We start from the raw sequence: 24,952 nt of genomic DNA on the forward strand, positions 1-24,952 counted from the left end.
ACCCATGGGGAGATACCATCCAAGAACCAACACATGCTTTCAAATCGATATCTTAACTACAAGCACAACAAATCAGGAATGGATGCTGCCAAGGAGAAAATCAAATTCTGCTCGTCTCCTAAGTGGGCAGCAACTAATTACCTAACATTACCCCAAGAGCCTCCAAGTGAGAAAGCCAGGGCATCGGGGGAATAACACAGCTAGTCCAAAACCTTCCCAAGGAACTCGTGCCTCTGAACGCAGAATGTCATCGGATCACAGAATGAAGGAAGACACTGAGCTCCGACATCCACAGAAGCTACTGAATTTGAGGGAAATTCCAGGAGGCTGGGAGCCAGGACCCTACGGTCCTGAGTGCAGTGTTAATGCGTTTTTCACGAGCTTTTTCAAGAACGGAGAAGAGACCTATCGTGTCAAGAGGTTTACAGTGATGTTTATACTTCCATTTTCTAGTCTCTTGGTTTGTTTGGTTTTTTCCCCTAAGAAGCCCAATTTCTGTGAATCAATGACTCGGCGACATCATACTCCCTCCCGGTGGCTCACGGTAACGGGGCTCTCTCTGGTAACCAGCGCTCCGCCAGCTCAAAAAGGCTCAGCTGCCAGATCCCTGATCTTGCAGCAGACTTCGAGCGGAGCCGAGCACCATCTATCTGTTAGAGCTTGGGTACAGCCACTTGCAGCTCAGCTAAGCCATCATAAACCTCTAGCTTATGAGATCTCGCTCAATACAGCCAAGATAGCAACCTCCACCCACCCACCTGAGAGGGAGACGGATGCACAGAAGGATAAATAGACGGACAGCTCACTTGAACCCTGCACGTTTCTCCTTCCACCAAGCATTTGCACTGCTAGGTAATCCCCCACTATTTCCTCTCCTCTAAAGAAGACCAAACACTGAAAAACTAACCCAAAGTACCCAATTGACAATTATGATGCTAGGGAGAGGAAGAGGGACCTGAAACACAGCAAAATGAGAATATGAACATTCTGCCCCACCAAAGCCCAGACAGGTAAACTGGTCCCCCAATGCAGGCTGATTAACAGCTTCCCTTCACTGCACTCCCTCCACCCCGCCACCTCCCCCCCACCACCTTTGCCATCAGTGCAGGTCCTCAGAAAGTCAAATTTTCACTTACTCAGATCTACCAAGAATTCCCAGTGCCTTGCTATACGAAAACCCCACAAACGGCAGTTCTTCGCCCGAGAAACCGGAGAGGTTCAGCTGGCGCGGAGAGGATGAAACCCACGAATTCTTCTCTGGTTCATCAAAATTGGAGGTGTCATCATCAGACTTGAGGGTGGGAACGAAGGGGGGAGGAGCTGGTTAAAGGAAAACAAGAAGAGGGGGAGAGAAAAATTCAGACGGATTCGACACTGTTGCGGAGAAAATCGTCTTACTCCTTCAGCGGCTCCCGATGGCACTGCAGCGCCTGCTTTCAATCTAGCTCACACAGGCAGACCCAGCCTTGGCTCTTACAGCAACAAGAGATTAACCCCTTCTCTGCCAACATGGCCACCAACCGGCAGTTAGGCTGCCTTCCCCGCTGGGGTAAAACTGAAGGAGAAACTCAAACAGGTCACTTGCTGGAACAAAAGCACTTGGGGAACTCATGTGAGCAAGCGGCTCCTTCGTGAGATTTCCAGAACGCTTCGACAGAGCGTCAGGCTGGCGGGTGCCAGCATGCCAGCTGACCTACACCTATTTGTTTGCTCTCCTGGACGGCTCTAAGTCATTAATATTTAATGTTACCCACTGAAATAAGATGGCATGTATACATTTCGTGGGCTAACCGGGATGAGAGGAAGGAGCAGGAGAGGGGATCTGGGAGGTGTGTAACTCATGTTAGGGTAGCACTGCAGTCTAGCTCATTCATATCCAGAGGAGTATGCTCGGAGCTCTTATCAACCACTTTTTTTTTTTTTTTTTTTTAGTTCATTATCCCTCCTCCCCACCTCAATCATGCTGCCCGAATCCACCGCAGTTTAATCAGCATAATGAAACACCAGCCAAATAAAGTTCTTCCCGATGATTTACAGCACCCCTGCGCGTTGATGGTGTAAATGCACCGATGGGCATCGGCGTCCTACCTCGTTAAGGCATGACTCCCAGCTAGGGGCATCTTACATCTTCTCCACTTCCTGCAGACCTACTAAGCTCTCTCGGTCAGGGACGGGGGACACTCGCCCATCAGTCACCAGGAAGCTGCCCATTGTGGTGGGCTCCAGGGGGTGGAGCGGGCCAGAAGCGTTACCATGGCTGCAGGCTGAGGCGTCAGTGGCGAACCGGCCGGTTGAGTTGGCAAGCCGGGCATCACAGCCCCCGCAGTGCAGGCTTCATGCTCCCCACTCTGTGCGTGCTCTGGCTGTAACCCCACCTGGCCGCCTGCGTGGCAGGGGCCAATGCTGATCCAAGTGACAGAGCCGCATGAGTCACTGCCGGAGCTCGCTACAGCGCCCCCTAGGACAGTTGTCACAGTCCAGGCTTCCTTTTTAACCCCTCGTTTTCTGAACTAAGCTGTGCACCAGACAGGAGCAGCAGTCTTGTTTTCAGCTTACAGACCCAAGAGAATCTGTTTCCAAAGTACCCCAATGACAACAATATTGGAAGCAATGCCGGGGAGCAGATGGGAGTGGTGAGGGCTTGGGGGGAGGGGGTCAGGAAAGGAAGCCTCCACCAGGAGGTCTGGCTGCTCCTGGAAAGTGCCCAGGGGCATTCGCTGAGCTTCAGGTACACCCGAGGTGAGGCTGGAGACTGAAAACATAGAAGGCACTACCAGAAAATTATTTAACACCTCCAAGCTCTCAAGAGAATTTAAATCTTCCCTGTTAGCATCAGAATCTACTTGCTTAATACTTTAAAAATTAGCTGATGGAAAGAAAAATTACACTGAATGCTTCAGCCCACATCCCATGTGTACTTCCATCAATATAGCCTCAAATCCAACCTGATTTCAATTACCTCATATTTTTTTTTAAGCAAAAAGAAAAAGAATGGAAATTACATTTCATAAGGATCAGAAAGAGAAGTTTTCCATGCCAAAAAACTTCAGATAAAGACTGAGGAAATATATGGAGATTCGCAGATGATACTAATATGGAAGCATTGTCATTAATGGCACCTTACTTTAAAATCTGAGTGGGTTCCGCCTGGGTGGCTCGGTTGGTTGGGCAGCCAACTTCGGCTCAGGTCATGATCTTGCGGTCCATGAGTTCGAGCCCCACGTCAGGCTCTGTGCTGACGGCTCAGAGCCTGGAGCCTGCTTCAGATTCTGTGTCCCCCCTCTCTCTCTGCCCCTTTCCCACTCATGCTCTGTCTCACTCTCTCAAAAATGAATGTTAAAAAAATTTTTTTTTTAATCTGAGTGGGTTCAAATCTCAGCTCCACCACTTGTCGGCTCTGTGACTTTGGGAAAGTCACTTAACCTCTCTGAGCCTCATTTTCAACATAGAGACAACTTGCTCAAAGGGCTGTTGGGAGGTTTAAATGAAAAAACTCTGTATAAAGTGTTTGGTGTATTTCTTTGCATTCAGTAAACACTCCGTAAAGATCACCTGCTATTGTCGTTATTGCACACACGAGATACATGTTCATGACAGATCCTGCGGTTATTGAAGGCTAGCGAGATACAGCACAATCTGTGTTGCAAATTCTTCTTCCCTGGGCAAATGACACACACACTCATGTGGATGTTTGTGTTTACCATATCATTTCATTCCTAACAGAAGTTTAATTCCCTTTCCACTATATACTAATTTATCTTTGGGAGACTAAAATAGAATTCCATTTCTGAGTGAGGAGTATGATTAATATAGGGGTAGGAGCCACCCTCTGTGAAATAATTATGATTTAGAAATTCTGTACCATAAAATAAGATTTCTCTTAAAAACTCCATCATGCTCAAAGCTAGCCCATATGGTCGAGATTAGAAAAAGGGCCAATCTTCAATAAAAGGAAGGAGAAGTCAACATGAAATATACCAGATGGTAACAGGTGAGATAGTCACAAGACAGATTAAAAGCTAGGGATATAAAGCTCTAGACAGGTAGTCAGTTGAGTACAACAGGAAAGTCTGAAAAGGAGGGCTTATAAGGGCCACACTTAGGCAAGAAAAGAGCCAGAGCCTCAAGCCAAAAAGAAACGAGCAAATTGGAAATTATCTACCCACCAGAAAGTGACAAGGATGTTTCCCCTTGACCAAGATCCTTTAGGGGGAAAGAAATAAACTGGCTATTAAAACTGTAATCCCAGGTAGGATGTCTGTATTTATAGTATCCTGTATAGTTTGGGAACTACAAAACAAGAGATTAACACCAATACTGGCCCAGGATCACTGAGCCCTGAGGGCAATGGTAGACACAACAGGAGAACAACTTGTGGGGACACTCACAATCCAGGGAGGGCGCGCGCGCACACACACACACACACACACACACACACACAGTCCCTGCTAGAAATGAGTTTATGATAAAAAAGTAAAAACCAACAACTACATATACTGAGGAAAAAGAAACCACCCAAACCACCACAAAAGAGCATCCTCACATATAAGAAGTGAGAAAATCAGCCCTCCAAAAACTGCAGATAAAACACAATCTGCAATGGGCCATAAAATAAATTTATTACCAAGGCAGATGAGTAGAAACTCCAATAAAAGAATAGGATACTCTCAAAAAAGGACCACATACATTTAAAAGGAACCAAATAGAAACTTAAAAAATGAAAGTTATTGAATTCAAAGTTAAAACTCACTGAATGCATTAAATAGACGATTAGACACAGCCTAAGAGAAAAGTAGTGAATTAGCAGTTAGACCTGAAGAAATCACATAGACCCACGCTTTTCAAAGTGTGATCTGCAGACTGGCAACATCAGCATCACCTGAGACTTGGTTAGAACTACAGATTCTCTGGTTCTGCCCCCACATCCACTGAGGCAGAACCTATGTAATAACAAGATCTGCGGGTGGAGAAGTGCCAACAAAGAGACAAGACTCGAGAGATCAAGAGACAAAGAATGAGAAGGTTCAATACATGTCTTAACAGGTGCACCAGAAAGAGTAAAGTAGCTCAAAGTCTGGATGCCACATTTTGAAAGGATTATGTAAAACTTGGTCAAATCTAAAGACGACAAAGTATGTGACCACATCTGTCGTGGGTGTCTAATCCTCCTTTCATGTACCTTATAGGAAATGTTCCCTTTCTAAAAAAAATTTTTTTTCATGTTTATTTATTCTTCAAAGAGAGAGAGAGATAGAGCATGAGTAGGGAAGGGGCAGAGAAGGAGACACAGAATCTGAAGCAGGCTCTAGGCTCCAAGCTGTCAGCACAGAGCCCGACATGAAGCTCGAACCCATGAGCTGTGAGATCACGACCTGAGCCGAAGTCAGATGCTTAACCGGCTGAGCCACCCAGGCACCCCTGGAAATGTTCCTTTTTTGATTTCCATAAAATGTAATTTTCTTTCTTAAAAAAGGTATTAATAGGTCACTGGATTTGAGTCTATGTTGATGGAGGTACATATTACATCTGAGAACATAGTATAGTGCCAGGCACACAGTAGGTGCTGAACAGGTATATAATTAACTAACTAGAAAATGAATCTTGGGAAGAGAGCACCTAGCATAATACAGGCTACAAAGAAGTTATTTGATATTTGAGTTAAATGAAGAGGCTTTAAAAGTGGAGATTTTTCTGTCTGAAAAATATGTTAATGAGTGCCTATAGTAATATTTTCTTTTTTTTTTAATTTTTTTTTCAACGTTTATTTATTTTTGGGACAGAGAGAGACAGAGCATGAACAGGGGAGGGGCAGAGAGAGAGGGAGACACAGAATCAGAAACAGGCTCCGGGCTCTGAGCCGTCAGCCCAGAGCCCGACGCGGGGCTCGAACTCCCGGACCGCGAGATCGTGACCTGGCTGAAGTCGGATGCTTAACCGACTGCGCCACCCAGGCGCCCCTATAGTAATATTTTCTGATACTATATTATGAAATCATCATCTCACCCCCCCATACCCACCACATTCAATAATGACAAATCAGAAGTCATATATTAAGATCAACTGTTCATTAGCAAAAGCCATTAAGGAAAAAAAAAAAAAAAAACTTTTCCTATATATTTTAAAAAATAAATCAGCCTGTGCGTGAGGTCTCATCAGGGCACTTTCCCTGTAGTGGCAAGGGCTATGCAAGCAAGTTCTGGAGTGTTCCCCCACCCCCACCCCCAATTATAAGATAGATGGCAGAACAAGGTTTTCAGAAACAAAGAGCTATTTTAGGAGCTTTAGTTAATCTCTCTCCTATAAATTCTCTCTCTTTTCTTTAATCCTGACATTCATTAGAAGCTTTTGGGGGAAAAAAATTGAAATGCCTTCAAATTAAAAACAAAACAAAACAAAAGGCAAATAACAAGGAAAAGAGAACCAAATGGATTTGTCCTGTTAGACCTACTTATTTCTAACATAGTCCACCGAGCTCCATTTACCCCATTCCCACCTTTAATTTTCCAGGATACCATGCAAGCAACAATATTACAAATACAAGGGATTATCTAATTTTGGTATAGTGTTTAGTGCCTGCTTTCCCCACCGGAACACGAGAGCTCCATGAGGGGGAAGACAATGTCGTGCTCACGATTACACACCCAACACCTGGCTGTCCTTATTCGATGTTCAATATCTGTTCGGTTAAAGGAATGAATGATTAACAAGAACCCTAGATGTGTGGTAATTTCTTAAGCCTAATGGGCTATTTCATGCAAGTGCCGCTTTAAGAAACCTAGAGTACCCGATTTAGTCATGAAGAATTGGCACGTTAAAAAACAAGTACGACAACAAAAATCTGAACTAGATATAGCTCATGAAACTCCTATGACTTTTAATCATCACTGTGAGTTACACACACTGATGAATTGTGTGTGGCAGAAGCAGAAGATGAATAATGGCCAACGTGGTGTCATAAAAGACAAAGGCACATAAATAAATATTGCGTAATGATATAATGAAGCAGGACTGTGCCTGGAACACAGTGGGCATTCGACATTAAATCAAAAACATTTTCAACTTTGTTCTATCTACCATGATGTCCCACACCTTAAGAAGAAAAAAAAGGTAATTCATTTATTAGATGCCACGTTCAAAACTAAAAGGAAGACGACCAGAAAATTAGCCATCTTCCAATTCCTTAAAATCTGAAGTGCCAATGCGAGCGCACTTACCCATGGTACAAAGGCAGAGAACTGCAAAGCATGTGAAGAGGAGGCTATTTATGTCATTTAGAGGTCAAGGTGTGGGTATGAAAAGCAGAGATATATAAATGGAGCGCTGGCAAGTTCTGCAGAAGGGGATACAGTGAATTTTGTGTGTTCCTGTGGGAAAGTGTCATGGAGGTGACTGAATGTCAAGAGTTGGTTAAAAGGGATCTTGGCGGGCTGGAGTGGGGAAGAGTACCGCTTTAGAAAAGCCACAGAGCACCAGCCGGAGAAAGACCTGGGTGATGAGGCTGGGAACGAAGTGAAAGTGAAATCTTGGCTGGACCTTGAAGCGGGGGAACCCTGGATCAGATTGACAGAAAGGATTATCAGAGAGAGTTTTAGAGCACTGGGTGGGTGATAGTGCCAGAGACCGATACCATCGCTGCTGGTTGGAAGAGGTCGATGCTAGAAACCTCTTAAGGACAAGTCTACAATAGTCAACATGACAAATTCTACACTAAGGAAGTGATAACAGAAACAGAGAGGATGTGGATTAACAGCAGACAGGCTACAGAAAGAAGGGGCAAAATGTGACAACTGACACAAGAGCAGAGCTTTTAGGAATATCAATGACCAACTCTTAGGATGTGAACAACTCCAGGAGAAAAAGGTTCCAATGGTAAGAAGAGCAATATCCATTATCATCAGGTCATGGGAATGAGCCAACAGACAAGTTAGGGGATAGACAAATAGAGCTAGTTACTAAATATACATTAGTAATTCAGCCCCATCAGAACAGACTCTATTCCCTAGAGCCTCGGGCAAGTCCCCTATTTCCTCCCCAGTGGGTAGGAAGTGGTCAGGTATAGCTCCTACAAGCAACACGTTGTGGAAGAAATACAAAAGGAAGACAAACTAGATCCAGTTTCCAATAGACTCAAGTAAATAAGAACTTCTCCCATGTCTCTGCTTCCCTAAAAGTCATAAAGAGACTTTAAGGTAATGCTGATTTGGCTGGTGATCAGTTTTTACAATGGTGTCTTCAAAGGAGATGAATAAGGAAGTTAGCATTATTCAAGCACGCATCAATCGCTCAATCTCAAGGATGCTAGGGTCTGGCTGCCAACAGCTAAGCAGATTCCCTCTCTGGTGGCAGATTCCAGGTCTCGATGGAGTTGTGGGCTCTGTCAGAATCTCACTATTCTCAAAAGCCATGTTCCTACCAGGCTGCTTAACATCAAGTTTTTGGTAAAGAACTTTGAATAATGGACTTGCTTTGAGAGAATGCTTTGAGAGATGCCTTCTCTCAATTCTGCATCACACTTCAACCAGACTTCTAACATTGTAGCTTTACCTTGTTTGCCCCCTGCTCTCTGGGTCTAGGTACTCAGCAAACCTGCAAAATACCTACTCAGGCTGGAAATGCTCCAAAGAGAGAATCCTTTCAAACCGCAACTAGTTAGGACTGCGTTTCCCTGCCAGCGTGGGTCTGGATAGAGCCAGTCTGGGGCCCAGGTAGAGACTCCCAGAACATAAACAAACAATGAAGGAGCTCATCCCTCGGTTTCCATTCCCTAGGACCCAATCACTCTAGTGCCCAACAATGTTCCCTTCTAGCATCTTCCCCCTTGAATTACCTATACCCAACAACACATCAGATAGCACTCATTCTCTGCCGCCCTCAAGACCACTGTAGTATCCTTTTCTCCAATATTTTAAAATTTATTTTTAAATACTATGAAAATCTTCACAGGCACAAAAGTAGTAAGGTAGTACAATGCACTCCCACATGCCCCTCACCCAAGTTCAACAACGAGCAACTCCCATTCCATTCCACCCCATCCCTGTCTTGTTTGCACGTTTGTTGATTATTAAAAGAAAACCCCGGACAGGGTATCATGTCACCCATAACTACTGCAGTAGATATCTCTAACATGGGGTTTCTCAACTGGGGCACTAGTGACATGTGGGAGTGGACAATGCTTTGTTGTAGGGGGCTGTCGTGTATTGGAGGGCATTTAGCAGTTATCCCTGACCTCTTCCCACCAGATGCCAACAGCACCTCAAGTCATGACAACCAAAAATGTCTCCAGCCATTGCCAAATGTCCCGTGGAGGGCAAAATCACCCCCAGTTGAGAACCACTGCTCTAACAGATAAGGACGTCCAAAATACTGTCACAATACCTTCATCACACCCAACAAAACCACGATAACTCCATAACATTATATAACAACACGTTTGTGTTCAATTTCTCCAGTTATCCCAAAAATGTCTCTTTACAGTTGGCTTTTCACTTGAATCAAGATCCAACCAAGGTTCACAAACTGATTTGGTTGGTATGTCTCTTAATCCATAGCATTGAATTTTTTTTAAATTTTTTTTTTTTAACACTTATTTTTGAGACAGAGAGAGACAGAGCATGAACGGGGGAGGGGCAGAGAGAGAGGGAGACACAGAATCGGAAGCAGGCTCCAGGCTCTGAGCCATCAGCCCAGAGCCTGACGCGGGGCTCGAACTCACGGACCGCGAGATCGCGACCTGAGCCGAAGTCGGACGCTCAACCGACTGAGCCACCCAGGCGCCCCAGCATTGAATTTTTTTTAATGCCATTTATTGGTCTAAGAAACTGGATCACGTGTCTCTGTAGAATTTCCCACATTCTGAACTTGGTTTCAATGTAAACTTGTGACATCATTTAACATGTTTCTCTGTCTCTCATGTTTCCTATAAACTGGAAGTTCAACTTAGGGCCTTCTGTACGTTCATATTCAATTCTTTTGGCAGGAATACCTCCTGGTATTCTGGATGTGCTGTCTACTTAATGCATGACATTAGAGGGCATACAATGTCCGCTTGTCTCCCGCCTTCTGATGTTCAGAATGATCCATGGGTTCTGATGACATCAGCCTGATCCCTCCACCATAAAGGTCCTCCCCCTCAATCTTTCACTTAAAGGTTTCAGCAACCATTGATGAGCATTGCCTACAGCCATTATTTCATTAAGGGCTGCAGAATGGTGGTTTTCTAATTTCATCATTCCTTCTGCATTTATTAGCACATCAACGATTTGATTACCCTGAAATATAGTTCAAATAGGAAGGCAGAACAAATGCTTGGTTCTTTCTATATTTAGCAACATCCAAAGTAATGACTTGGGGGCCCTTAGCAACAAGTGCTAGAAGTGACCAGTGAGATTTCAAGTTATCATTATGAACTCATATACTGTTACATATTTGATGCGTTTCAAGCCACTGCAATCTTTTTGGTGCTCATATTGTCCCATCTTAGGCCAGGAGAAGCCCCTCTACTGGATATTCTTGCCAGAAAAGTCAAATCTGAATCTATTTTTAGCTTTTAGAGCTACCTTACAGTTTATAGGGGCTGAAAGAATAAGTACCACCATCATCCCTTACTGAGGACTCAGAGACAAATAGGTAAAACAATGACCTAACTTCTTCATCAAGTCAACGGCATGTATACACATATATATGTGTGTGTATTTTTTTCAATTTAAAAAAATTGCCACTCTTCTCTGGGAGGGTGGGTAAATTTCCTGCAGCCCTGCATCAAAGGTTATCAAGCACTTGCCTTGCCAAGACTAACGTGGATATTTCCATCCCTAGCTGGCTATCGGTTCCTTGTGTGTGTCCTTTGTTAGCCAGAGTCTGAAGAACAGGAAGGGTGGGTCTTAGACCCCAAACTGCCAGTGCTGTGAGATGAATATAATCCTTTTCTTTCCACCACCAGGGAGCAACAGGGTTGGCCACATTTATTTTCTATGAGGTGAGACACTGAAAATCGTTTCCAAACCCTTGGTCGTGGACCACCTGGACCTCCTACTCTTTGTCCTTTGGTTGTAACCTCTTTTGACTCCTGCCAACCACCCTCTTTAGTTCTATCCAAACTTCACACTCAGAAAATGAGCGTAAATGCAATCGCCACGCATCACAGAATTGACTCAAAAATTGGCTGCTGAATATAGTCCCAGATGTTTAATATCATTTTTGAATCTTTGGCCAAATGATTTCCATGTTTGATTGGTTGTAGAAGGTTTTTGGGTGAGAATTTAAGGATTGAAGACTCCAATTTATGGGCTTTCCAAAAAAACCTATTCCTCGCCTTCTCCCAGGAAAGGCATTAATTTACCTCATTTGGAAGTGATTTTACTGAACTGAAATTTAGCATTGCACTGTCGGCTTGCACTAAGAGACACTATAAGAAGCAGTCATAGGGAACACCTGGGTGGCTCAGACAGTTGAGCGTCCAACTCTTGATTTCGGCTCAAGTCATGATCTCACAGTTTATGGGCTCAAGCCCCGTGTCGCAGAGGGGAGCCATCAGTGCAGAGCCTGCTTGGGATCCTCTGTCTCCCTCTTTCTCTGCCTCTCCCTCTCTCTCTCAAAAATAAATAAACATAAATAAAAAAAGAAGCAGCAGCAGTCATAGGGAAATCCCCAGAGCACGTATGGGAGGGGTGAGGTCTACCATGTCACAAGGAGGTCTCACTTATGAGGAAGCCAATGATGAAATTCCTCAGGGCTCAGTATCCAGAAAATCCTCTCCAGAAAATGCTCTCTTCTGAGCAAACCATTTTGGATTTTTCTCTCATGGGACTGAGACTCTCATACAGTTGACCCTTGAGCAACACAGGTTTGAACTGCAGAGGTCTACTTATACACAAATTTTTTTCAATAAATACAGTACTGTAAATGTATTTTCTCTTATGATTTCTTAATAACATGTTCTTTTCCCCAGCTTACTTTAAGAATATAGTAAGAGTATAGTATGTAATACACATTATAAATATATGTGTTATTCAACTATTTACATCATCAGTAAGGCATCTCGCCGACAGTAGGCTATTAGAAGTTTTGGGGGAGGGGCACCTGGGTGGCTCAGTCAGTTAAGCGTTGGACTTTGGCTCAGGTCATGATCTCACGGTTTGTGGGTTCAAGCCAGGCGACAGGCTCTGTGCTGGCAGCTCAGAGCCTGGAGCCTGCTTCAGATTCTGTGTCTCCCTCTCTCTCCACCCTCCCCTGCTCACACTCTCGCTCTCTCTCTCAAAAATAAATAAACATTAAACAAAAGAAGTTTTGGAGGAGTCTTAAGTTATATGCAGCTTTTTGACTATGTAGGGGTCAGCACCCCTAACCCCCATGCTGCTCAAGGGTCAACTGTAACTGTTCCCATTATCCTTTTTGTTCTGGCCACTAGGAGGCTAAGAGTCCCAAATCTGTCCTTGTCCAGCAACTTGACCAGAACTTGTTTGTTTTTACCTTTATCTCTGACTTGATTTCTTTACTGTGCTATTTCCTTCAGCCAGATTCCTACATTTATTTATTTTTATCCTTTTGATATTGCAATTATCTCTAAAATAAGCCATCTCAACTTATCTTGGAATAAAGTGAAATACTGCATATTTTTAACATTTCTGGATGTAGCTTCTAAATTCAGACTAGAGCGGGGAAATCCCATAATCCTAATTTATAAGCAGTTAGCTCTTCTTACCCTATTTTCTCCTATCAATAACTTACTTTCTAAAAACAGAACAATCCCCAAGAGAGACATAAATATTTGCCTGTATAGCCCATAAGCCTGTAACAGCTACTGACTACATGTCTTCATTATTCCTTGTTTATGTTGGAGAAGCAGGTGCCCACATGCTCCTGGTCTAGTGAGTTGAGTTCCTGCCATCACTACTATAGCATCCTCCCTCTTTCTACCCTCCTCTCTCACAGGCTGATCCCCTAAACAGTCCAGCTCCCCTTCCTCACTTCCTCCTGCCCCTGAAGCAACTGGGCGGCTGTCCAACAGGGAGATACACTTGAGGGGCAACCAAGGTGAATACAGGAGCACATCTACCAACTCCTCGAACTAGCTCTGAAAACAAAGCATGGACAGAAACCTGCTCGAATGGTAAGAACCCCAAACAAGCAGACCTGAAAAAGACTCAAAACAAACCAACACACACACACACACACACACACACACACACACATACACACTTCACAAGCCGTTGAGATAATGCTGTTCTAAAAGCAGAACACTAAAATAAATAAATGAAATATTCATGTTAAAACCATAAGGGGCTTTCATTTGTGAAGAAAAGAACACTGTTCATCATAAATCAATGCCAGAGCGGCCAATTCAAAGGATAAATAGGGGTTTTATGAAGATCTCTTCATTTACATCAATGATGCAGGAAAATCACCTGTCAATAAAAACTCCTGATTTCTTGGGAGACAGTATAGCGATGTCGTTAAGGGTATAGGCCACACTGGTGTTTACGTGAGTACAGAATATTCTGGGAAGTTACATAAGAAGCTGACAACTGTGGTTCACTTTAGGGAGACGCAATGGGCACAGGGTGAGAAGGAGACAATTTTCACTGTTTAACCTTCTGTGTCACTTGAATTTTTTTTTTTTTTTTTTTACCACAAACTATACAACTTTTTCAAATAAATACAAGCAAAGAGAACTTGGGAGTCTGAGAGACCTGAATTTGACTTCTGCCAACTACTCACTCTGTGACCTTTGCCAAGTGGCTTCATCTCCTCAGGCCTCAAGGTCCTCATCTGAACTGTGGGACTAATCATACCACCCATCGCATAGAGCTGTAGCAAGTAAATGGGACAATAACATGCAGAATGTGCTTTGCAGAGCCCCTGGCACATACTAGGTGCTTAATAAACAGCATGGCAATATAATACACATCTAAAAAGTTAATGAAGAAAACTTAGTCCATCTTTAATTAACAGTAATTATGGGGGGCCCCTGGGTGGCTCAGTCGGTTAAGCATCTGACTTCAGCTCAGGTCATGATCTCGCAGTTCGTGAGTTCGAGCCCTGCGTTTGATTCTATGCTGACAGCTCAGAGCCTGGAACCTGCTTTGGATTCTGTGTCTCCCTCTCTCTCTCTGCCCCTTCCCTGTTTGTGCTCTGTCTCTCTCTCTCTCTCAAAAATAAACATTAAAAAAAATGTTTTTAATAAAAAAGGAACAACAGTAAGCTGGGTGGAGGATGTGGAGTAGAAGGCACAAAAATGCCTTTTTACAACCACCTATTTGCTATCAGCAGGTGGAGATTAAGTCAAGCCACCATCTTGAAAGATAGGAAGGTTGTAAGGTCCATCTGAGAAAAAAGCTTTAAATCCCTCAAAAGCAGAGCCTAAAACCCAGCATTTCTAAGCAGTTCCATCCACCCATGGAAGTCCTCAGCCAAAAAGCAGTCTTCCCTTCTCCCAGGCCCAGAGGACAAAATGAAAGACCCCCACAAAGATGAACGAGAAACCGTAAGGCTGACAGAACGAATTTTCTCCTCTTGCAGGGCTTTGCAAATGCTAATATGCACAGGAATCTTATTTCTGGGGATCTTATTAAAGTGCAGCCTCTGATTCAGCAGATCTAGAGGGGCCTGAGTCTCTGCATCTCTAACAAGCTCCCAGGTGATGCCAATGCTGCTGGTCCACAGACCACACTCCACACAACAACAAGTGAACCACAGTCTGGACTATGGTTCCACTGCTTGTTAGCAATGGCAGTCATGAGTGATTCTGATTACTGCAATATTTTCTCTCCTGGTAAAAACCTGGCCGATCCTTCCAAATCAGTGGTTCTCAACCAGGGGCGGCTGTGGCCCCCAGTGGACACTGGGCAATGTCTGGAGACCTATTTGGTTATCACAAACTGCATGGGGGAGGGTGCTTCTGGCATGTATGGGAGTAAAGGCCAGGGGGTGCTGCTGAATATCCTGCACTCACACAACAGCCCCATCACAATTATCTGGTCCCAAGTGTCACCAGTGCCAAGGTTGAGAAACCCTGGGTTTTGTTTTGTTTTGTTTTGTTTTGTTTTTTTAATGAAATTTATTGTCAAATTGGTTTCCATACAACACCCGGTGCTCATCCCAACAGGTGCCCTCCTCAATGCCTATCACCCACTTTCCCCTTCCCCCACCCCCCATCAACCCTCAGTTTGTTCTCAGTATTTAAGAGTCTCTTATGGTTTGCCTCCTTCCCTCTCTGTAACTTTTTTTTTCCCCTCTTCCCCTCCCCCCTGGTCTTCTGTTGAGTTTCTCAGAATCCACATATGAGTGAAAACATATGGTATCTGTCTTTCTCTGCCTGACTTATTTCACTTAGCATAACACTCTCCAGTTCTATCCACATTGCTACAAATGGCCAGATTTCATTCTTTCTCATTGCCAAGTAGTATTCCATTGTATATATAAACCACATCTTTGTTGTCCATTCGCCAGTTGATGGACATTTAGGCTCTTTCCATAATTTGGCTATTGTTGAAAGTTATGCTATAAACATTGGGGTACAAGTGCCCCTATGCATCAGCACTCCTGTATCCCTTGGGTAAATTCCTAGCAGTGCTATTGCTGGGTCATAGGGTAGGTCTATTTTTAATTTTTTGAGGAACCTCCGCACTGCTTTCCAGAGCGGCTGCACGAGTTTGCATTCCTACCAACAGTGCAAGAGAGTTCCTGGAGAAACCCTGTTCTAATAACCAGAAAATAGGAGTTGGGTCGTGTCAATTCATCCCAAGACTATAAACCCCAATTTTGGAAGTGGGTCTTGAATCCAATACTGTCCTTTCCCAGGCCAGACGTGAAGCTTGGAGAGGTTAACAGATTAACAGGAAGAACAGGATGCCATATGTAGGGAAGGGGTCACCAGCTCATAGTCCATATTTTGTTTAAAATCAGCCACATGTGGTTCGGTAAGCCAATGAGTGACCCACTAAGCATTAATCTTTCTATGATTTCGAGCTACAGCAATTTAATAGGAACAGATGTAAGCAGACCTGAAGCTTAGATTATAAGTTCCCTGAAGGCAGGACCATATCCAAATTTGTCCATCAACAGAGCTACACTTAGCACAATGAGGAAGAAGGCAGACACTCAACATCATGACGAATCCTGTAGATTCAAGAATTCCAGATGTGCTAAATAGATGCAGAGACTAAACCACCCCTAGTGTGACATGGTTTATTATTTGTCATCACCACAAACACTATTACTAACAACAGTGATCTACGCCAAGGCATGCCTGGTTCTGTAGAAAGAGCACGGGCTCTAGAGTCATGCAGACCTCGATCCAAATCCCGATTCTCTCACTATGTGACCTGAGACAAGTTAACATAGTGTCCACATCTGTAATATGGGCGTAATAATCGTTACCTCTGACAGAACGGTTTCAAAGTCGTACAGTGTCATGTATTTAAACAGCTAGTTGGCTACTTAACCAATACTTCCTACCATATTAAGGACTGGAGTAAAATGCCCAGTGAGTTATGTGGTGCTTATTTCTGCATAGAACAGTATGTAAAGATTTCACCTGATGATACAAAGCCCCAAGATCCCTTTCCTTTAAACCAAAGGCCATCATGACCCAGGTTTATTGAACAACCACAGGACTGTGCATTTGTGGTTTTATGATGGCCATTCAGGGCCTGGTAGTGCACAATGATCATCAATGACAAAAAAGAGACCTACACAGCATGGGAACACCACCGAGTCACTCACTACCAGTGGAAGTGAAATGTACCCTCTGCTAACAAATGGTAAGGACCTGAAAACTCACAATCATTTTGCAAGAGCTAGGTCTTTCTGAGAATAGTGAAAAGAACATAATTTAGAAGAAGACTGTGTCGTAAGTAACAGACAACGTCTGAGCATTAGCCACAGAAGTTCCAGGATATTTCCACAATCCATGTTCACGTTTCGCATTCCCCACTGTCAGGACGTAACAGTGTTGGACAAAAGGGACAAGCATGCCGGTTCCAATGACATCACTATGTCTGTGCAAGGAAGGTATTTTAACAGATGTGACTAGAAAAGCACACCAGGCAGCCAAACTTCCCCACTAACAGGAGCAAGTGTATGATGCCAGGAAATGGAGGCGTAACCCCGAAGGCATGAATGAAAGAGGCCCTCTGACCTCAGCATTCCAGAAGCTCAGAAAATATCAGGCTGGGTACCACCAGACTCTTGCCCAATACTGGAAACATCACTGGAATTGCAAAGTCCAGGGCAGCCAGTATACTTAAGAAGTCTCCTACTGGAACTTGGAAAGCCACCTTGAAATAATGATGATAATAATAAGCAACTGAAAACACAAGCTGACATCTGATCACGCGAAGGTGGGAACGAAACATCAGGGTAATGGGCACCTGGGGACCTTCATGGGGCAGTAACTCATCACAAAGCTTTTGACTTGCTGAGAGAATACGGGTTCCTGAACTGGGTCAGGTTCCTGGTTCGTGTACTGTTGCCCAGAGCAACCCTAAGAGACTGGACCCAGGGGGACGCAGATGTTCCGTCTGACTTCAGTGTGAAAGCCGAGGCATGTCCTAGTTCCCCTCAGCAGCCACTCCCGATTCTGTCATTCATAAATTTGTCCAGACCCTTCTTAAACTACATTCATATATCCTGCCAGGACCACCTCTTGAGATGATGAGTTTTAGAAGATTATTACCTGCTGTGTTAAGCAGTACTTCCTTTCATTGGTTACAACAAGAAAAAGAAGAATTAGGGGTGAGGCAGCAGAAAGGCTAATGTTACTTTCATCAAGGGACAATCTTATGTGTGAAAAGTACAGATATTTAATACCCTGGAACCACAAGGCATTGAAACAGCAACCATAAACTCGGCTTCAAGGGTTTTGCTTAATAAAAGTCACTCAACATGCATTTGTGGAAAAACTGGGACTGGACAAAGGCATAATTTCTGTTAGAGTTACCTAGTTGGAAAGTAGCTCAAAGATCATGGAGCCCAGCAATGTTTTCAATCACACAACCCCAAGCTGATTACAAATATGCAGGGATCAGAGGTTGGTTTAAAAAAATTCTGCAAGGGAAACTCGGTGAACTTCCCTAACAGGGAAATCTCGTAGGAGAAGCTCAGTGAATACCGTGTCTCTCTGCATTGTCAGGGATGCGACAGAACCTCCAGGAAAACGCACTACCAATCCTCGGGGGACATGAAGATGCCCCTCATTGGCTGAGCTACACTAAGTATGTGCCTACTGCAGGTGCCTGCAATATGGCACCCTGGACTGACTCCTGGAACAGAGACATGAGTGGAGAAACCAGTGAAATCAGAATAAAGTTTGAAGTTTGATTAATAGTCATGTGCAAATATTAATCTTAGTTTTGACAAATGTGGCACCGTTATATAAGATGTTATAACATTAGGAGACGCTAGGAGAAGGGTATGTGGGAACTCTCTGTACTGTCTTTGCAAGTTTTCTATGAACCTATTGTTATTCCAAAATAAGGTTAATTAAAATTAAAAGACATTTTTTTAAAGCAAACATATTTCATGACACTCCAGAGCTACTGTACTGGGAGTCAGAAGCCCATAAAAGCCATCAGGATTTTGAAGAATCAAGATTCAGGGCAAAGGACATGAAAAGACATTTTTCTAAAGAAGACAAACACATCAGGGAAAAACAAATCAAAACCACAATGAGATACCACCTCACACCTGTCAGAATGGCTAAAATTGACAACACAGTAAATAGCAGATGTTGGCAAGGATGTGGAGAAAGGGAAACCCCCTTACACTGTTGATGGAAATGCAAACTGGTGCAGCCATTCTGGAAAACAGTATGGAGGTTCCTCGAAGTTAAAAATAGAACTACCCTACGATCTAGCAATTGCACTACTAGGTATTTACCCAAAGGATACAAAAATACTGATTCAAAGGGGTACATGTACTCCAATGTTTATAGTAGCATTATCAACAATAGCCAAATTATGGAAAGAGCCCAAATGTCTATCGACTGATAAGTGGATACAGAAGTGGTAGATACACACACACACACACACACACACACACACACACACACACAGGAATATTACTCAGCCATCAAAAAGAATGAAATCTTGCCATTTGCAACAACGTGGATGGAGCTAGAGTGTATTATGCTAAGCGAAATAAGTCAGTCAGAGAAAAGACAAACACCATATGATTTCACTCATATGCAGAATTTAAGAAACAAAACAGATGAACATATGGAAAGGGGGTGAGAAGAGAAGAAAGGGAAACAAACCACAAGAGACTCTTAACCATGGAGAACACAGGGTTGATGGAGGGAGGTGGGTGGGGGATGGGTTAGATGGGTGGTGGGTACAAAGGAGGGCACTTGTAACAATGAGCACTGGGTTGTAAGTGATGAATCACTGAGTTCTACTCCTGAATCTAGTATTATACTATACATCAACTAAAATTTAAATAAAATTTGAAAAAAATAAAAAGAAGACATATAGATGGCCAATATGTATATGAAAAGGTGCTCAACATCACTAATCGTCAGGGAAATGCAAATCAAAACCACAATGAGATACTGCTTCACACCTATTAAGATGACTGTGATCAAAAAGCCAAGATAACAAGAGTTGGTGAGGATGTGGAGAAAAGGGAATTCTTACACACTGTTGGTAAGAAGGTTAATTGTTACAGCCACTAAGGACAACAGTACAGAGGTTGCTCAAAAACTAAAAATAGAACTACCGTATGATCCAGCAATCCCTCTTCTAGTCGAACACCCAAAGAAAATGCAATCAGTACCTCGAAGAAAGATCTGTGCTCTCCCGTTCATGGCAGCATTATTCACAATAGACAAGATATGGAAACAACCTAAGTGTCTATCAACGGATGAATGGATAAAGAATTTGTAGTATGTATACACACACACGAGAGAATATCACTCAGTCTGGAAGGAAGGAAGGAAGGAAGGAAGGAAGGAAGGAAGGAAGGAAGGAAGGAAGGAGTGCCTGGGTGACTCAGTCTGTTCAGCATCTGACTCTTGATTTCTGCTCAGGTCATGATCTCACGGTTCGTGAGATTGAGCCCCACATCAGGGTCTGCGCTAGCAGCACGGAACCTGCTTGGGATATTCTCTCTCTGTCTCTGTCTCTGTCTCTCTCAAAAATAAATGGATAACCATCAAAAAAAAAAAAAAAGATTACAGAGATAAAAAGGCAAGGCAAGAAAAGACTATTTGAACAGCATCTAAAGAAAACTATATCAAATCTTTCTAAAAGCAAAAAAGAAAATAGCCCTGAAAATATACTATTGATTAAAAGCCCTGAACCTTGGAAGATTTGGGGATTGATGCCTGAAGATTAGAAAAATTAAGCAATGTGGCTCCCAGAAGAAAAATAAATTTGCTAAGGCAGATTTATAAAAATGTAGCCTACTTAAACATTTGGGCAGGTTAGAGAAACCATCAAAATGGCTTTCAACTGGAAAACACTGGGATCTTAACCCAACTCATCATATATTAGGATTACAACATGGCTCGAACTAGAAGTCTGGTTTTGACACCTAGAAATGGATTCCACTCCCCACCTCCCCTCATCACCAAAGATAAAACACTCAAACAGGGTCACCTGGGTGGCTCAGTGGGATGAGCGTCTGACTTTGGCTCAAGTCATGATCTCACGGTCCATGGGTTTGAGCCCCGCATCGGGCTCTGTGCTGCAGCTCAGAGCCCAGAACCTGCTTTGGATTGTGTCTCCATCTCTCTCTGACCCTCTCCTGCTCGTGCTCTCTCTCTCAAAAATAAATAAATATTTTTTAAAAATTAAAAAAAACAAAAACAACCCACTCAGACCCACTGCTTTCCTACCGGCCCTAATCTATGCTAATCATTGGCACATTCAATCAACACATCCAAAAATAAAAAATGTTTTTAAAAAATCAATTTTTTTTTAAGTTTATTTATTTTTGAGAGAGAGCGAGTGCGTGCACAAGTGGGAGAGGGACGCGGTTGTGTGTGTGTCGGGGTGTGGGGGGGGGGGGTCGGGGGTCTGGACAGAGGATCCAGAGAAGGCTCTGTGCTGACAGCAGAGAGGCCGATGCAGGGCCCAAACTCACCAACTGTGAGATAATGACCTGAGCTGAAGTTGGACGCTCGATCGGCTGAGCCACCCATGTGTTCCCCAAAATCACCAATTTGTAAAAGCCCAAGCATTTTGGTTTTGTCAATAATAAATCAAATCTCTGTTTTTAATGAATTTCATTTGCACTAATTGATTCCAAAGCGATGTATGTATGAATGAATCTGCTGTGTGTGTCTATGTTACAGATTTTACAGGCTTGTGAGCAAAGACAAAATGTTTCTGAGGAAAACACGAACACAGAGAGGCATTTATGGGTTTCGTGCAGGCTTGGCCATTTGCAGAGCAACCTGGCACTTTGCCTCATTTTTGAGTCTTTTTTCCCAATCTGTGAAGGAAATACATACGTCCACTTTTCCTCTTAGAAGAAACTCTGTCAAACCAACCGGCAACCCTTGAACTCCATCAGTCTGTTCCTCTAACTTACTGAGAGATGTGAAGGCCACTTAAGCACAGAGTTTGATAAATGACCCCATTCTGTGCAAACAATTTTAAAGAAGAATTACCACTTACAGACAGCTACATCATTAGCCCTTTCTGTCCCTGGAGATAATTGAGGCCCTTATTTATATAATTTATACCACCTTCTGCAGGCCAGAATAATTTCAGAACATTCTTAAGTGTTTACACTTAATCTGAACACCAGAAAGGAAGGACCGCAGCCCTACTCACAGTTACGAATGTTATTCCAGTCGATTTTGGAGAAGAAAGGGTGGCAGCAAAGGCCTTCAAACTTCAGTCTCTCTTTCTGGCCACACAACAAACTCTGAATCAGATCAAGTAATTCGCTGCTAACTTTTGGATCATCTGGAAACTTCAAAAACCGCTATTCCAAAAAAATAATAATTATTATTTCCTTAGCAAATTCAGTTTCTCATGTCCCCCCCAAAAAGTATTTCTCATATATGCAAGTTTCTTTTTGTTAAAAGAAGGAAGTTTTGTGCCCTCTTAACTTTGGACCAAAGGCATGTTCCCAAAATAAATGGCTTGTTCACATCAATAGGCCTAGTTCCTTTGCAAGAGTTCAATATCCTTCATGATTTGACCTCGGTCCTCTCTCTTGTCTCATGTAGCTACACTCCCCATCTCACTCTTTGCTGTCCAACAATGATGAGCTATTTAAAGCTTCCTGAACAAATCATGCTGTTCTCTCTGCCTAGAACGCCCTCCCCAGCCCGCACCCCTCTTCCACCAGATCACTGCCCAGCTCCACCACCCCCCCCGCCCCGTAATCTACTTCTACACAAACACAGTGCACTGTGATTTCCGTGTGATAACAGGGAAAGAAGGCAGAGAGAGCCTTCTGCTCTCTCAACACTGTAAACCTGGTACCTAACCGTGCCTGGTGCCATTCTCTCATTACCGAACGAATGAACTGAAATGAAGGAAATAAACTGGCCCCAAGAATCATCTGAGGGAAAACTTGAACTCAAGAGGAGACTCAAGAATAACAAGTAATATATATATGTATTAAGCATATAAAATATGTATTATACAATATGAAAATACACATTAAGCATTCCAGAAAGATGAGGTTGGGTGAGTTAGAAAAAAACTGAAATTTCTCTTCTTCCTTTCAGTTGAAACTAAAACATACATATCTATCATATCCTAAAGAAATGAGCTGAATAGGGGCACCTAGGTGACTCAGTCGGCTGGGTGTCCGACTCCTGATTTCGGCTCAGGTCATGATCTCACCGTCATGAGATTGAGCCATATGTCAGGCTTTGTGCTGACAGTGTAGAACCTCCTTAGGATTCTCTCTCTCTCAAAATATTAAATAAACATTAAAAAAAAGAGAAATGGGGGGCACCTGGGTGGCTCAGTCGGTTAAGCGTCCGACTTCGTCTCAGGTCACAATCTCACAGTTCGTGGGTTTGAGACCCGCGTCGGGCTCTGTGCTGACAGCTCAGAACCTGGAGCCTGCTTCGGATTCTGTATCCCTTTCTCTCCTCTACCCCTCCCCCACTCACACTCTGTCTCTCTCTCTCTCTCTCTCTCTCAAAAATAAACAAAAAAATTTTTAAGAGAAATGGGCTTAATCTACTAGAATATACACTTATTAGAAAATAGTTTTAATTCTACTTCATATACATTCCTGTATTTCTAATTTCTGCCCCCATTTCAATTTTACTGCCATATTTGATAGCTAGTCATACCGAGAAACAGCATAGCATAGCATCAAGAGCATGGACTTCCAAGCCAGACTGACTGTGTTATTCTAGGCAAGATGGTCTTGCTTAACCATTGTGTGCTTTGGTTTCCTCATCTGTAAAATGGAAGTAATATCTACCTCTTCCATTGTTTGAGGATTAGCCGAGTTAATGAACCCTATTTCATCAAGTCTAGGACTCAGTTATTCCCTTAACAGCACTGAAATAAAAATGCATTTTATAACCAATGAAATATCATAGATTAATTGGCAACAGTTTTTCTTTTTTAACGTTACCTAAAATAATGGCATAGGCTTACAATGACTGGCAGCTGAGAGTCAATAAAATACAATCACTAAAGAGCTTAGGACAGCTTTTAGCACAAAGTGCTTTATAAGTATTTGCTGTTGTTATTATCCAGCACTACTGATTTACATTACAAAGGTTCACTTGTACATTTTTAAATGACAGTTCTCAATATTACTTCAAAATCTACTAATGGCTCTTTACCTGGAAATTCATGATGTTATTGAAGGTTCTGGCTGACGTTCCCTCAGTGAATGGGGATCTTCCATAAACCATCTCATAAGCAATAACTCCCACTGACCACCAGTCACAATCCAGACTATAGACGCCTTTTCCGTCCCCATTCATCACAGTCAACACTTCAGGGGCCATGTAATCCGGGGTCCCAATCGGGAGTTTTGCGTTCACCTGGAAACCCATAAGCAAAATGAACACAGCAAAACTTTCAATTATTCTCGAATAGATTGCCGACAGCCACGTTTCAGACACAGGCTGATTTGCCACTGATTACTATTCTCCCAGGCACTTAAACCTGCTGTCAAGTGGCACGCTGTCAGGAAATGCAAACGATTTACTAATTAAAAAAAAAAAGTACATAATATAATCCAAAGGCAAAAGGGCAAGAGTTGTTGATGATATACGCCCTTTGGTTACACAAATGAGAATTGGGGAAAGAACGGAAGGTGTCTTTCCTGATACATGTTACACAGTATTTCTCTTACTTAGGAAAACAGCAAAATGATAATAAATCCTAAAGACGAATCTATAAGATCTATCTACCCATTATTGAAAACCTGGCAGCTAGCTGGGGCAACACGATATTGCAAACGCATTGTATCTCAAGTTTAAATATTTGGAATCAACATTCCTACTTCAAGCCACCCACAGGGCAAGACATGATAAGTATCTTCCACCAGAGACCAATGTTAATGAGTTCATTTCCCTCACCCCAAACTCCTGTTCCTGTGGTTGCCTCCCCACTGTTCAGAAATCCACAGCCCTCCAATCCAGTGGCACTCAAGCACCCAACCCTCGCAAAGGTTAGGACAATGTAGTAGGTCTTTTTCTAATGCTAAATATATCCCATTTAAAGAACTGTCCTTTTTTCTGAGAACTTGTCCTTCCGACTGTTTTAGTGTTTACATGTCCTTTGTTTCTTGAAATGAGGCCTGATGAAAGACTTTCTGCCCCCTACCCCCTTCCCTTCCTAGACAACAGAGGAAGTCAGCAACGTTTTCAGCCTTCAAAATTATTTTGAAGTCTTACTGAGCCATGAAATTTGAAGGCTAAGGATCACCTCTCTGACTTCTTCCCTATCAACACAGAAAGGGCCTGATGTTAGTCATATACTGTGTTGACCAATAATCCTACAGCCGTCCAATAGCCCTG

The 24,952-nt window shown here is 43.0% G+C and overlaps 1 protein-coding gene across 12 annotated transcripts in view; it reads right to left on the reverse strand.

Annotated features, from left to right (window-relative positions):
* Positions 1-24,952, reverse strand: part of CIT (citron rho-interacting serine/threonine kinase) — a 163,165-nt gene that overhangs the window by 102,308 nt on the left and 35,905 nt on the right. For all 12 annotated transcript variants that reach the window (XM_043557730.1, XM_043557742.1, XM_043557741.1 and 9 more), the window contains exons 8-10: positions 23,768-23,971; positions 21,777-21,930; positions 1,137-1,320 (exon numbers count right to left, since the gene is read on the reverse strand). In XM_043557730.1, the coding sequence (XP_043413665.1) occupies positions 1,137-1,320; positions 21,777-21,930; positions 23,768-23,971 (542 nt within the window). The remainder of the gene's footprint in view (positions 1-1,136; positions 1,321-21,776; positions 21,931-23,767; positions 23,972-24,952) is intronic.

Source organism: Prionailurus bengalensis, chromosome D3 (genome assembly GCF_016509475.1).
Source record: "Prionailurus bengalensis isolate Pbe53 chromosome D3, Fcat_Pben_1.1_paternal_pri, whole genome shotgun sequence".
Taxonomy (NCBI): domain Eukaryota; kingdom Metazoa; phylum Chordata; class Mammalia; order Carnivora; family Felidae; genus Prionailurus; species Prionailurus bengalensis.